The 14,204-nt window shown below is 41.7% G+C and overlaps 1 protein-coding gene across 5 annotated transcripts in view; it reads right to left on the bottom strand.

Annotated features, from left to right (window-relative positions):
- Positions 1 to 14,204, bottom strand: part of sipa1l2 (signal-induced proliferation-associated 1 like 2) — a 54,544-nt gene that overhangs the window by 18,254 nt on the left and 22,086 nt on the right. For all 5 annotated transcript variants that reach the window (XM_026996595.2, XM_026996586.2, XM_026996563.2 and 2 more), the window contains 8 exons: positions 11,375 to 13,006; positions 11,119 to 11,246; positions 10,221 to 10,409; positions 5,607 to 5,781; positions 4,488 to 4,591; positions 2,831 to 2,988; positions 1,465 to 2,050; positions 731 to 1,005 (listed from right to left, as the gene is read on the bottom strand). In XM_026996595.2, the coding sequence (XP_026852396.2) occupies positions 731 to 1,005; positions 1,465 to 2,050; positions 2,831 to 2,988; positions 4,488 to 4,591; positions 5,607 to 5,781; positions 10,221 to 10,409; positions 11,119 to 11,246; positions 11,375 to 12,719 (2,960 nt within the window). In that variant the 5' untranslated portion in view covers positions 12,720 to 13,006. The remainder of the gene's footprint in view (positions 1 to 730; positions 1,006 to 1,464; positions 2,051 to 2,830; positions 2,989 to 4,487; positions 4,592 to 5,606; positions 5,782 to 10,220; positions 10,410 to 11,118; positions 11,247 to 11,374; positions 13,007 to 14,204) is intronic.

A 14,204-nucleotide genomic window follows, 5' to 3' on the forward strand; every position in this document is an offset into this window, starting at 1 on the left:
CATTACATACAAATGAATAAGAAATGGTGCAAGCAGAAATGTTCTTTTTCTTTCCTTCTTCTTTTTGGTTTTTGGCTGTCGTTATGCCTTAAATTTATGTTTATTTAAATAACATGATGTTATGCTAACTTTATCATACCATAGAAAACAGAGTAGCCTGAGGAAACAGAGAAAGGGCATTTCATATTTCAAAGTATTTGAATTTTATAAGCAACAAAATGCTCTTAATAGTTGCTTGGAGCCATGTGTTGGGCCACGCCTTCACATTTTACAGTAAGGCAGCATAACAGCATACTTTAGTCTGAGCAGTGGCAGAGGACCATGCCTTAGGCTGTCTCAGTGCAGTGAAGGTGTTATGATTGTTCTGCAGTTAGGATGGCCTCAATTCCAGTTCTACCTGCTCATGTTACTCATCATTCTCAGTGATAAAAGAGTTCCCATTTTAATCCTGGCCATCAAAACCTTTGACCATGTAAAATTATACTATTTACTTACACACAGGGTCCACATGCCCATGCATTATGTTCATGTAAATTAGGAGTTTTAATGCATTGAATAACAACCAGAGATGAATACACAATCCTGAGAATCTAAAACAGGTTAGTACTACATACATTATTATACATATGATATGCATCTCTCTGTAGTTAATGTAAGTCTAAAATGCGCTTCTGCTATAAACCTTTTTCGCATTCGCTGAAACTAAAATTGCTGAAACTACACACACTACCTTCTGGGCGTTCCATCCTCATGTGGTGGAAGAATCACCACAGAAACAGTGCTGGAAGTCCGCAGCAGGTCAATCATTTGCTCATGAGACAGCGTCACCACGGCAATCTTGCAGATCTCCACCAGTCGGCTACAGGGACGAAGTCCCGCCTGCCAAGCGAATCCAAAAGGCTCCACATCTGCCACTACACCCTCAAAGTTCACGTGAAATCCCAGCTGGCCCAGAGCGTTCCTACGTAGAACCACCTCTAGTGTCTCACAGCCTCTAGTGACCATCTGCAGAAAGAAGAATGTTTACAAACACCAGTAATACATTAGATTCAAATCAGGCTAAGTAGTTTAAATATTAGATTAAAATAAATAAGGTTCTTGCCATTTTCTCACAGTTTCTTACTGGGTGCTGGTTTGAATCAAACTCTGACCTTGGTGTTGCTAGCACTGTGTTCTATATGCACATCTGGAAGGTGACCTACAGTTGTAGCTAATTTCATCTGTTGGATAAGCTACGCCTATTCTGTTCTCATGAGGAGTATCCTTCTGCCATAATATCCTAATATAGCTTCATATGGTGGATAGATACAGCAAGTGTACCACACATTGATTTAACCCTCAGTTAAAGTGTTCCCCCCCCCGATTTTGTCTCTAGACATCTGGAGAAATCCAGATGCCGAGTGAACCCCAGCTATCTGGCCTTGTGCCGATTTGAGAACACAGACAACGGATGCATCCACTCACGTTAAGTCGTTGTGTGATTTCGCGAACCTCCTCAGCACAGCCATCTTGGACAGAGAACACTATACAGTCCCCGTGATCATAGAACAGCTTGACTCTGCCCACTGCTGGGTACAAGCTCCAGCCAATCACATCCCTACAGGAGCAGTTGAAGACCACTTCCTTGGATGACTCCTCAATCAGCACTACAAACTCGTTGGAGATGGCGAGGAGACAGCCGACGTCCGTTGAAAGACTGCTGTCAGGGGCCACCACTGCCCAGGTGACGGCGCCGGTGCTGTGCAGGTGAGCGTTGATTCTTGGCCGGATGCGTTCCTTCCTCTTGGAGCCCAGCGTGATGAAGCTGAACTTGGCTCCTGATGAGTCCACTGGAGTAGCAGTAGCGAAGTTCTCTACCAGGTCCTTTAGATACTCCTGACGCGTGCGTGTAGCCATAGCACGGAACTTCTCAGACTTGTGAGCGGCATTCTCACCGTTGATCATCTTGGCTAGAAGGAAGTCCCGGAATACTGCTGATTTTGGAAACATCACCTCCTTTGGGATGGGAGGACCAAATGCTGGTACATCCTTCGATCTGGCAACTGCAACACTGTTGAATGAATTATTGTATTATATTAATTATATTAATTCACTTTCATATTTTCTATGCATTCAATAATGTAGTTCAATTAACATTACCTTCCTTAGGGGATGTGTGTGAATTTCTTAGACAAGCCCTTTTTGAAAGAAGACCCATAAGATTTCCAATTTTCCTGTAATTCTGCCACATTTTGCAGTCTCTACTCTACAGGCTGGTCAGCAACACTGTATAACAATGAGGGCAATTTCCATCAAGGTGTGGCCTTCAGCTGGGCCTATCTCTGTGTCATATTAAACTGCACAAGTTCAAGAGGTGCACCATTAAGTAAATAGGGCCTGAAATTGAATTCTCTTCAAGCTTATCCATTAATCCTCACTGTCTTAGACAGTTACTGAAGTATACCATTGTATTTTTACTCTCAAAATGAAAAATCTCATTCATAAAATGTGGTAGGCTCAGATCAGGTACAGCTAGGGTTAGTCCGTCATTTACAGAGACAGTACATTATCCTGAGGACACGCAGCACAAAGAAATAAATCTCAGCGGAAAGATCACTTTATTGGCCAAGTGGTGAGTTTTAGGTAGTCTAAATGAAATTCCCTCAAATATGTATGTATGTATGTGTGTCTGTGTGTGTGTGTCTGTGTGTGTGTGTGTGTGTGTGTGTGAGTGTGTGTGTGTGCGTGCGCGCGTGCGCGTGCGTGTGTGCGTGCGTATGTGCGAGCGCATGCATGCACGCCCACGTGCACGCCCACGTGCACGCTAGGTCCATGCTCCACATGTGCTCACCTGTAACACACATGCTCTGTGCAAGGATTGTGGACTTTAATTATGATGAAGACATGTTGGAAGTGGGAGCGAATGTTCTTTGGAGTGAAAGGTAGTGCCCCTGGCTCCTGGAAAATGATGGTGACAATGTCGTTTCCAATGTGCCTCTTCCTCAGCAGCTGGAGATGTGAGAGAGTGTACAGTAAGCATACAGGCCCATGTCCTGGGCTTGGAGATTCAATACAAAATCCCAGCTCTCAGAAGACTGTAATATGCATATAAGCCTTCTAATAAACCGATTACTATGTCCTGTGAGTATCCTGCCTAATGTCAGGCATAAGTGTTACAGAGTGATCTGTGATTCATAGAATTCCCAAGATAAATTTGGTCAAAATAATGCCAGTTACCATATATGTTACCATATAATACCAAGGATACATGTACAGTAACCTGCAGCTCTAAATGAAACGATAGAAAATAAATGTGTGTGGTCAGTAAAATCTGCGCTGTTGTAATGCAAAGAAGCATAACACAATTGATGATTTTCTTAAAGTTAATACAAAAATATCCCCTGGATTATATATAGTGAACTGAAGAAATATATTAAAAAAATAATTCCGAACCATTCAAAAACAGCTCAGCATTACTTCATCTATGCTGAAAGCAGGCAGTCTTGGCTAAGAAAAATCTTTAATGTGTGTGTGTAGGACTGAAGAGAAGTCCTTTCCTTTAAAAAGACATTTCCTCTAAAGGTCTCCTTCAAAGCACCCTGCAAATCTGCATCGTCCCCATCAAATCTGTTCCAAGTGTTGCCACGACAACACAGTCTGCTCAAGTACTTGCAAATTAACAAGACCCGGGACTCCTGGCATAATTTCATTTTATTAGTCTTTCTCACGAATTGTGTAAATAATGCAAAACCGAGGGTGATTACATAGTGGGGACTGAAGACGACGCCATTGAATTATGGCATGAATACTTCACATGCAGCTACAGTTAAGAGTGTCTAGTCCTACAATATACTGCATGATATCAACCTGAAAACAAATGGATGATGAATGAATTAACTTTCATTTATATAGCGTCTTTCAAGGAACCCAAGGCCATTTTACATTTAACACACAAAGTTTTTACATCCAGTCACACACCATTGAGAAACAGTAGCCAAATGCACACAGTGTACTCTCAACCAGAAACCTCAACCCCATGACACACACACACACACACACACACACACACACACACACACACACACACACACACACACACACACACAATGTACTCTCAAACAGCAAGCTCAGTCCTCTGGGGACTGCATCGGGTACAGGAAGAGAGGACAACAACCAGGACAGAGCAGCATCCACCACCCGGCATGCAGAAACACAATCATTCACACACACACACACTTACACGAGGACAACTTAATGAGGGTAGCCATCACTGCAGTTACTTACACACACAGGACAATTCATTAAGATAGCCAATTGATCTAACCTCCATGTTTTGGGACTATGGGAAACTGGAGTCCCCCAGAGGAAACCCATCCTGACACAGTGAGAACATGGAAACTCCACCCAGAGAGGGACACAAACCCTAGACCCCAGTGCTGAGAGGGAAACGTACTATACACCAAGCCACCGTGCTGCATGAGCAGAAGACGCTGCGGCATCAAACTCACCTGCTGCCTGTTGTGTGGTGTGTAGGGAAGCATCGTAGAGACATGGAACATTATTTCATAGTCTTTATAGGTCGTGTAGAGAGAGTGAGTGCCTGTGGAATCCACTGCAGGAGAAAAGAAACAGCAAGAAAACACATTAAACATGAAAGTCGTCTTCACTGGGTCTGTGTGTGAGTGCATCAAGGCTGCATCCAGCCTAATAGAGAGGGTGGGTATCAGGCTTGGCTAACCAGAGGGACATATTCATAGTCATAGTCATACTCATGCTCACAGTCATATTCATATCCATATTCATACTCATATCCATATTCATACTCATGTTCACAGTCATATTCATACTCATATCCATATCCATACTCATGCTCACAGTCATATTCATATCCATATTCATACTCATATCCATATTCATACTCATGTTCACAGTCATATTCATACTCATATCCATATTCATACTCATGCTCACGGTCATATTCATATCCATATTCATACTCATATCCATATCCATACTCATGCTCACAGTCATATTCATACTCATATCCATATCCATACTCATGCTCACAGTCATATTCATATCCATATTCATACTCACAGTCATATTCATATCCATATTCATACTCGTACTCAGTCATATTCATATCTATATTCATACTCATATCCATATTCATACTCATGCTCACAGTCATATTCATACATTCATATTCAAGTGGATTATTTAAAGTTACTGGGAATAAACATAACAAGGTTTAGGGTAACCCTAAGCCTAGCCAACTTAATTGTTTCAATTTCTGATGGACCTGTAAGAGAACCTGTGAGCAGAGAATGAAACACTGCAGGTTCTGTAACAGGTGGTTTTCTTTCCTTTTGTGAGCTTTTGTGAAAGGGTTTTCTGAAGCAATTTTGGGATGAACCATCTAATTAAGTGAATCCCCTTTGCATACGCTTACAAATATCTTACAGTGCATATAATATACTAAGCAAGAAAATGTAGCACAAATGTAGTCTTTATATTTTTCTTTTGAGTAAAACTAACCTACTGATGTGTAACAAGGCTGAACTGTGATATGCATTGTAGTGTGATTTAGCTTTAGGTAGTCTAGTTGTTCTTTGACATATACCTACTTTTATTATCTAGCTGTGCCCTGTACTTGGTGAAGCCCTTCAGTCGAACTCTTTGGCCAAGCAGATCCAGAAACTCCTGGAAAGCTGCGCTGCTGCTTTCATTGTTGTACATCTGCTCCTCCGTGCTCTGGCCTGCCTGGCAGAACAGGACGCCCACCTTGTGCTGGTAGCTCAGCTGCAAAGACAAGACAGCATGTGGTAAAACCATATTATTAGGGGCGAGGGTTCAGCCTCTACACTCATACACACCCTGAATCAACTCAGCTATTCATTTCCAGGGGTAACAGGGAGGTTACCACTCTGTGCTGGACTCTAGGCATCCAGGACCAGAGTTCTGCACGCATGATTTAGGGAAACAACACTTATGGCAAAATAACTGATCAATTTTGGAGGCCAAAGTCTGGTCTATAATATCTTGATCTTACCTCCCCTCACTGCTCATCTTTGGTGTCACAGAAATAAATGGTGCTACCCTAGCACTATGGATGAACTGTTCAGGACTGTAAATCAACACATATCTCAGGTGTGAGGTCCTGGCAGTTGCCCTATAGTGAGGCGAGACCAGTATGTGGCTACCTTTGATTGGCCAGTGATAGAAAACCCTGTTAATGAAGATCAGGCTGAAGATGGTCTGGGCTTGGGGCGAGACGGGTTTGGAGGAGAGTTGGAGTGGAGCTGATGGAGTTGGGTCACAGCTAGCGGACTGGAGTTAGGTTTGGAGACACTTTGGCATTGCTCTCTTGCACTCTCTCTCTCTCTTTCTGTCTAATAAATATATCCATCCATCAGGGAACAGCCAGTAGTACTTTGCTGGCTGGATTTCTGCTATTTATAACATCTTTACTGCCTCATTACAATACCATCTGCAATGTGTAATTAATTGGTTTGTATTACACTAATAAATCCTGTGTTACCCTGAACTCACATGAAGCTCAGCTCTTTAAATTAAGTACACCCTGAGTAAAGAATAGTTTTATTGGTAGAGTTCAATTGATTATGGACAACAATTTCCTGTAAAGTATCCAAGCTAAAACTATATAATTTCACACTAAAATTTTGATTTGCATTCAATTTTCAAAAAGCATGAATTTAATAACAAGATTTTTAAGATTTATAATTGTTTCAATTGTTTCATATTTAGATTTTTCTACCTTGCCATTAGTTATAATAGCACTACAACAGTGCAATTTAAAATATATAGTACATATAAAATATATAAAAACTCATCTATATAGAACATGACTGTGTTAAACTGCAATATTGAACAGGAAATGTACAACTGCATTTTTTTTTTTTTTCAATAAATGGTTATGGCTTTGCATCTGGTCATTTGAGTTAGTCCTCCAGTAAAGTCTTCATGGTTATGATCACTTGTAGTGTTATTCAACTGTAAGGTGTCATTTAGCCGCAACTCTAAATTTTCAATAAAACTGCATTATTAAGACAAACAAGCATGCTGTGGCCCATATTAAAGGTCACTTCATGCATAATCCAGACACTCTCACCATGACATCAAATCTTCTGAGGCACTTCAAGCACGTGCCAGGATGCATTCGATCTGCAGTCCATCAATACACGCTTGCCATCACGAGCAACGAGTCAGTCATGCTAAGGGCCATCAATCCATACCAAAGGATGACGCATAAAAGGACGGTAATCGCATGTAGCCTGCCCGCAAAAGCTCCTGCTGCACTATTTATGAGAGCCAGACACGTTTGCCTGAAATGACAAGAGCCTGCAGAGAGATGCAGGAGCTCCATGAGTAAACACAGCCAACAGCCCAGTGCATTCTGATTGTATTTAATCTGATACAGCAGCAATCAGCATGTGTAAGATCTGACATGTAAATTCTTCCAACATCAAGTGCATTAGATAGGAATAGAGGCAGAGGTTTGGGCATAAGTCTTGAATCTTTTTGTACCTCTGCCTTGAAAATTCTACAAACAGCGCCATTCCGACTACTGAAAATGCCACCTGAGTGAGTAGAAGAAACAGCTCCTTTCAGAGACGAATAAAAGGAGAATAAAGGGCTGGATAATGGTCGCGGCAGAGAAACAAAGAGATATAAAAACAGGCAGAGATGAAAGATGCTTTCTGTAAGTGCTTCTGGTCACACATCAGCTTCTCAGACAGGTCAAGCATCCCCACTGCACTGTCAGGCAGTTGTCATGGTGATGTTGTCTATAATAGTGCCAGTGGGCTGTATTGAATATGATAACCTTGAACTATTACCAGCCAGACTGTAAGGTTTTGTTCAAAAATCCAAAAATTTAGAAAGCAATTTACATTAACACTAATTATCAATACTGTACAAAAGTATTTACTACTCATTAGTTTTGGAAAATCCCAAAATACACACTCTATTCAAGTTTTTTTCATTAGGATCAGCAACTCTTGTACATTTTTAAATTAATATTGAGCATTTATTTATAACAAAACTGTGCAAAATACCCTGTGAGTGTTCTTGACCTTATGTGGCTTTGATATTGATTAAGCTTGGCCCTGCTTCTCAGATTACTGCAGTCCTAAACAAATCCGCCTTTGGTTATTATCTTCCTCTGAGACACACAGATATTTCCAGTGTGGTCGATAAGTCAGTTAATGCAGCATGAACTCATTCACTCTCCTGGGTTTTTTCAAGTTCCACTGCATACTTTAAGTGGAATTGCCTCACTATTACACAGTGCCATTCTTTCATATTCCTAATATGAACCTGAAACTCAGGCGTTCTCAGTCTGTCAACATCTGTGAAGGCTCTTGCTCCAGATGCATTTATAATATTATTATTATTATTATTATTATTATATAAAATGTATTTTCTGCTTTTCTCATACTACTTCTGAGAGCTCAACCATACTATTTCTATATCCATGTCCTTTCCATATTCTTTCAGTAAGGTAAGGATGACTCTTTCAAAGCATTTCTATCCTTCACATCAAAGGTGCTTATGTCAGCCATTTAAATTAAAATACATTAATAGCTACAAAAGAAAATGTGTCTATAGAGATTTGTGCCAAGCAGGTACTGAACAACCCCTTTAAAACAAGCAGTTGCTTTCAAGTTCAAAGCTAATTGCAATAACATGTAATAAAAGCCAGAGGTACAGTAAATGATAAACCTATTGAAACAAAAATAGCAAAGGGGTAACAGACAAAATTCAAACTATATGTAAATATTGCAAGAGAACTATGGACTGAATACTACCAATATGACTAAATACTACCAATATGACTAAACGATGCAGGATTTTCACCACAACAAATAAAATCCTCCAGTCACTGCCTGCGAAGAAGAAAGAGTTGTAAGATCAAACATGTCAAAGTGCTCTAAGGTCAAATGTGTCTAATGAGTTTCCTGTCCCACTTCCTCTGCCCACAAGAGGCCAAGGAATAATCACATGCATTGTCGTCATTTTTACCGCTAAGGACTCGGGGCTAACGATGGGTTTTAGCTTCTAGTTAGTACACTGGAGCATTCCATTAACGCCAACACCCACATTTCAGTCACTCTGTCCTGCTAGCCCTGTCCAACAAAGCAAAACCAAATATGAAACAAACTCAAAATGAGACAGACAACATAGCGCCGTCACCAGACGAGTGGGATTCCAGGGCTACCCAGAGCACCATCACTACAGCACATGATCACCAGCAAGAAGCAAATGATGCGTTTTGTGCTCCAAACTTCATTGCCAACTGGGATATATATAACTGCGGTGTGGCACTGGCTGTTTTGGAAAGGGGACTTGAACTGTCTAAGAACATCACTGTTGGTACGTACAATACACATGAATGGAGGCCGTAGTTCACAGAGCTGGGCTAGCTAACCACACATGCTTTAAATCTTGTTTTCCAAGCAGGCTTATAAATGTAGCATGCGTCATTCAACTGCAGAGTCAAGCTCTTCTTTCAACACAGTGCCGCAGAGCCATAAACATAACAAACAAACTCGTCATGGACGTTAACACACAGTGTTGGTGGACATGCCTGAACGCTACCTTGAGCAACAAGCAGCCATAACAGCAACTGTCGGGAATACAGAGATGCATCAAAATGCCCAGGAAGCAGATACTTTGGATGCCATTTAAGATGTCACTTGATTATTTAAGATATGGTGAACTGATCGTTTTGTTTACGATTTTAAACCTGTTCCTAGTAATTAATTTTAATTGCAGGGAACGAAACTTTTTAATATTTTTAAACGGGCAAGAAAAATAAATATTATTCTGCATTATTTATGCTTCACAATTTCAAAAAACAGTATTCATCATTTTCAAATTCAAAGTTTCGGGTCTCCGGTAAGTATGCAGCTGACAGCGGCAGGAAGTGTGAAGCTAGAGAAGGCGTGAAACACAGCTGCAGTTTGGAGGTGAAGCAGAAGTGTGAACGATTCACATAATGTCATCAGCAACCGTGGCCTACATGCTAAAACAGGTAGGTCAAAAATAAAGTGTAGATTTGAATTCTCTACTTATCAAATGTTGCTGGCTTTGCTTTGTTCTAGAGCTTTTGATCTTTCCAAGCTTGGTGGGCAGTAAATTTTGCACTAGATCACGTTTTCCAAAAATGGATCCCATAGCATTTGTACGCATTTTAGAAAAGCATGTGCAGCACTCACTCCCTGCTGGTCCAGTCTGAGCAGCTGCTCCTGGACTTTGGCTGAGCTGATGGCCATGCGAAGGCAGTGGATGTTGAGCTCAGGCACCACATACTCCAGCACCTCCTTCAGAGGCAGGCCACGGGTGGTGCCATGCTTCGCAGTGGAGGGGACAGCATCCTCCAAGATAGACCCCCGCAAGGTAGTGAGCTGACAGGGTGGTTATAGAGAAATAAGGACGAGAGAGAGAGAGAGAGAGAGCGCGAGAGAGAGAGAGAGAGAGATAATATTAAAGACACATCTGCTCAAATCTCAGCACTCAACACATGGATATGCTTTGAGTGTTTCAGTACAGTACAGTTGCAAGACATCTGAAAAAGATGTGTTTAAATTTGTAGCATTAGTGTCACTACAAATTCATTCAAAGACCCAATCAACTATCCAACCAAATACTCAGAAAAATATTTTTTAGATCCATTCATTTCAGTTTGACTCCTCACATTAGGAACTACACTTACATTTACAGCATTTAGAAGACACTGTAGTCCAGAGCAACTTACAGGAGTACTCTGTAGTCTCCATTAAACACATCATCGTGTTAGAATAAAACTACAGCATTCAACAACAAATGTTTGTGGTCAGTTTATTGCCAGAAAGAAATACAGCATATTCGAAGAGCTAAATAAGTATATTTCAAAAAGTAACAAATCCAAGCATTATCTGATCGACACCTTGATGGCCTGTTCAAAATTCACCCCTCCTCATTCACACTAAAGGAGGGAGCTTTTCTGTCCTTCCCACAGGTGAAGCACTTCCTGCAGCCGGCACATTTACATTTTCTAAATACTTTGCACAAAACCGAGACATGCCTGACCTGCGGCATGTGGCTGTGTTTGAGGTGTGAGGCGTCTTAGCCTACCTCGCTGGTTCTGAAGATGATCCGGTAGTTGTACTGTGGTCCCTCTTTGCTGTCCTCCAGCCTCTCCCTGCGTACACTCAGAGCCACGGGGCCCAGGTTCTCATCGACACCAAAGTAGTTCTGGTGCTCTGCATCACAAGGCAAAAACTATACTGCGGTGTACACTGTACAGCGAAATCTAAGTAATTTCTTTTGCTATGACTAGAGTATTTCATAAAACATGGTGTACTCCATGTGGTCATACTATAAGCCTTACCTTTGTTATAGAAGAACTTGTGATAGTAGTATGCGCCCATGTCAATGTGATCGATGATGTAGCGTTTGATGCAGTCCCGGGGGACTGCATAATTCTCACGGGATGAATAATTATCACGAGGTACCTCCAGTACAGACACCCCAGCATTCGTGCAGTGAGAACTGAGCGTGGCCTCAATGGAGCAGCTTTCACCTCCACTACTGTAGGGGGCGCTGTTGGTCCTCATGAGCCCTAGCTTCCTCTCTCCCTCACCACCTACTTCATTGCGGAAATAAGGGCAGCTAAGCACCATACAGTTGCTCTTCCCGTCTCCTTCGTCTAGGTCAGGACCTGCTTTTTGTCCAGGGTCGTCATAGCTACCGACAGGTAGCGTGTACTCACACACAGGTGACACCTCAACACCTTCGCCGACATCCTGGCGCTGAGACGCAGCAGAAGCCCCGGTCGATATGTTCTTCCTGCGCGCCAAGTTACTCCGATTGGCCACTGCCTCACTAATGTTGAAGAGGACACTCTGCACATCGTAATGTGCAAAACACCTCTGAAAACTCAAAGTGCAGCCATGTCTGCTACAGTCATCGTGCTCGGTGAACTGTTTCGTTTCACTCTTCATGGTCTTAAATCTACGAAATATCGAAATATCCCCTTTGTCGGATTTCTGCCTTTGTAAGAAAGACCTGTCTCGATCCCTGCCGTAAAGTGAGTTGTCCACATAATCGGAGTAGTTTGGGATACAGATGATGTCACCACGTGCTATATGAGCGGCAGTCTGCAAGCTTGGAGAGATGGTGGTGTCATAACACAGGAACTCTGGGAAACCTTGTGGAGGAGGCGCACTGGGCTGCTCTGCATGTTCAGCTGGGTAGCTCCTTTGGGGAGCGAACAGCCTCTCAGCAGATAAACCCTGCTGGTCAACAGAGGAGGTACTACCGTATTCGCGGCGCAGGGAGGCGCCTGTATTGGGGTTAATGGCTGTGTGGTCCAAGTCCTCCACACCGGCATCGCTGATGGTGACATCACTGTTACTCCTCTTCTGGAGTAGGCGTAGGTTGTTATCCGGCGAGTGTCGAAGTATCTCACTCTTCGGATTAGCTGGAGAGTCCTCATTGTGATTGATGATGTCATCGGCATTCTGACTAGGTGTTCCATTCTGGAAGCTTGTGACTAGACACTCGTACTTTGGCAGAGGTCCATGGCTGTTGTCTTTCCTCTGGGGCCAATCTGACACTCTGGCTCGAATGCCCATTTTGGGCATGACTGGGGTTCCCTGTAAGTTTGAAATGGGAGGGCCCATATTCCCATTCAAGGTTTGGAGCTTCTTAGCAAATAGGTTTTCGGCCTGCATCACGTGGGGAAGGCTCTTAGAGTGTTTAGTCTACTCAGTGCTGATCTGCAGTGATTTCACCCTTAAGATTAGGGATGCTCATATCTTGCATTTAATCCTCTCTACAGGAAACCTTGAATGCCTCTCAATCATTGAATCTCTGGAGGTTTGTTTGAACTGTCTGCTGAGCAACTGTGAATAATGACAAACCCACACTAGGGTGTTCAGACCTACAGGTCTATAATCCATAGGAAGAGGACAGATTCCGTTATCTCTTGATGGTCAAGGACGACTGCTCTTCCGTCACTCTGGGATGAGAAAGAGTGAGAAAGAACAAGAGAGTGAAGGAGGGAGGGAGAGAGGGAAAGAGAGAGAGAAGGAGGGAGGGAGGAAGGGAGGAAGTGTATGTTATTGAAACATTGCTATGGAGATAAAATACCAAACAGTGTGACCTGCAATAAATACTAAGACCTAAAATCTTCACTCACAAAAGTCAGCGTAAAATGTTCATTCATTATCTTCATGAAGGGGAGGCAATCAGTTGTCATCCTCATTTTAAAAGAATCGAAACTTTGGCAAGTTTGTTACATCAGTTACATAAAGCAAGAATGTGCAGGAGCATCGGCAGTAAACTGTAAAAGTAAACTGTCTTTATATTTTCAGTTCCACAGAAAAAATGAACTATAAGTAAACTACTCAGAAGATTATAATTTACACTACTAATCAAAATTTTAGCTATAATGCCTTACATTGTTTAATATATAACATTTTTTTTCTTAATTCATATGTTTTACCTGTAGGTTTGGATCTTATAATTTTCATAAATTTTGATAGAAGCTATGACACCCTCCAGAAAATTAAATCGGAAAGACGCTGGCATAACTCATGACAATCTGATTTCAAGGTTTCAGAAATGATAACTGCATCCAGATGAACCCTACATTACTCCAGACACTAGACCCCTAATACCTGCTTGTCATTTACGTTCACTGGCCTAAATTTAATCCAACAAAGCTTGTCAAGTAATGAGGGTTAGGGTTTATTTCTCCAGTTTTATTCCCACACTTGTCATGGCATTTTTTTTCTCCAGTTCTGGCTTCAGTTGCAGTGCTGGGTTTTTATGGACAACTTTAAATCTCTTCTGGTACTGCCATGGATTAAAGAAAAGAGAGATTGCCTCCATCTAAACAGATCAAATTGCATATGGCAAAAATAACAAGAGTACTCTGCCTCGCCCCATTGCATGACGAGCATGTTTTCACCAGACCACTCCTTTGCCGGCATTTTTTATGCATGTGGTTATTCTTTCCTAATCCCAGTTGGGGCAGGTAGAAAATTAAAATGAAATATAAAACTCATCATGATATTAATGTAAAATACACTGCACATTAAGCAATAAAAATCCAGCCCAGCTACTGACTTCCCTACTTACACTTTAAACAGGAACAGTCTAACGTTGTTCTAAAAAAGCCTTTACATGTAATTATACTGAATTATACACAATAA

The sequence above is a fragment of the Electrophorus electricus genome, chromosome 26 (assembly GCF_013358815.1).
Source record: "Electrophorus electricus isolate fEleEle1 chromosome 26, fEleEle1.pri, whole genome shotgun sequence".
In the NCBI taxonomy this organism is placed as follows: Eukaryota; Metazoa; Chordata; class Actinopteri; order Gymnotiformes; family Gymnotidae; genus Electrophorus; species Electrophorus electricus.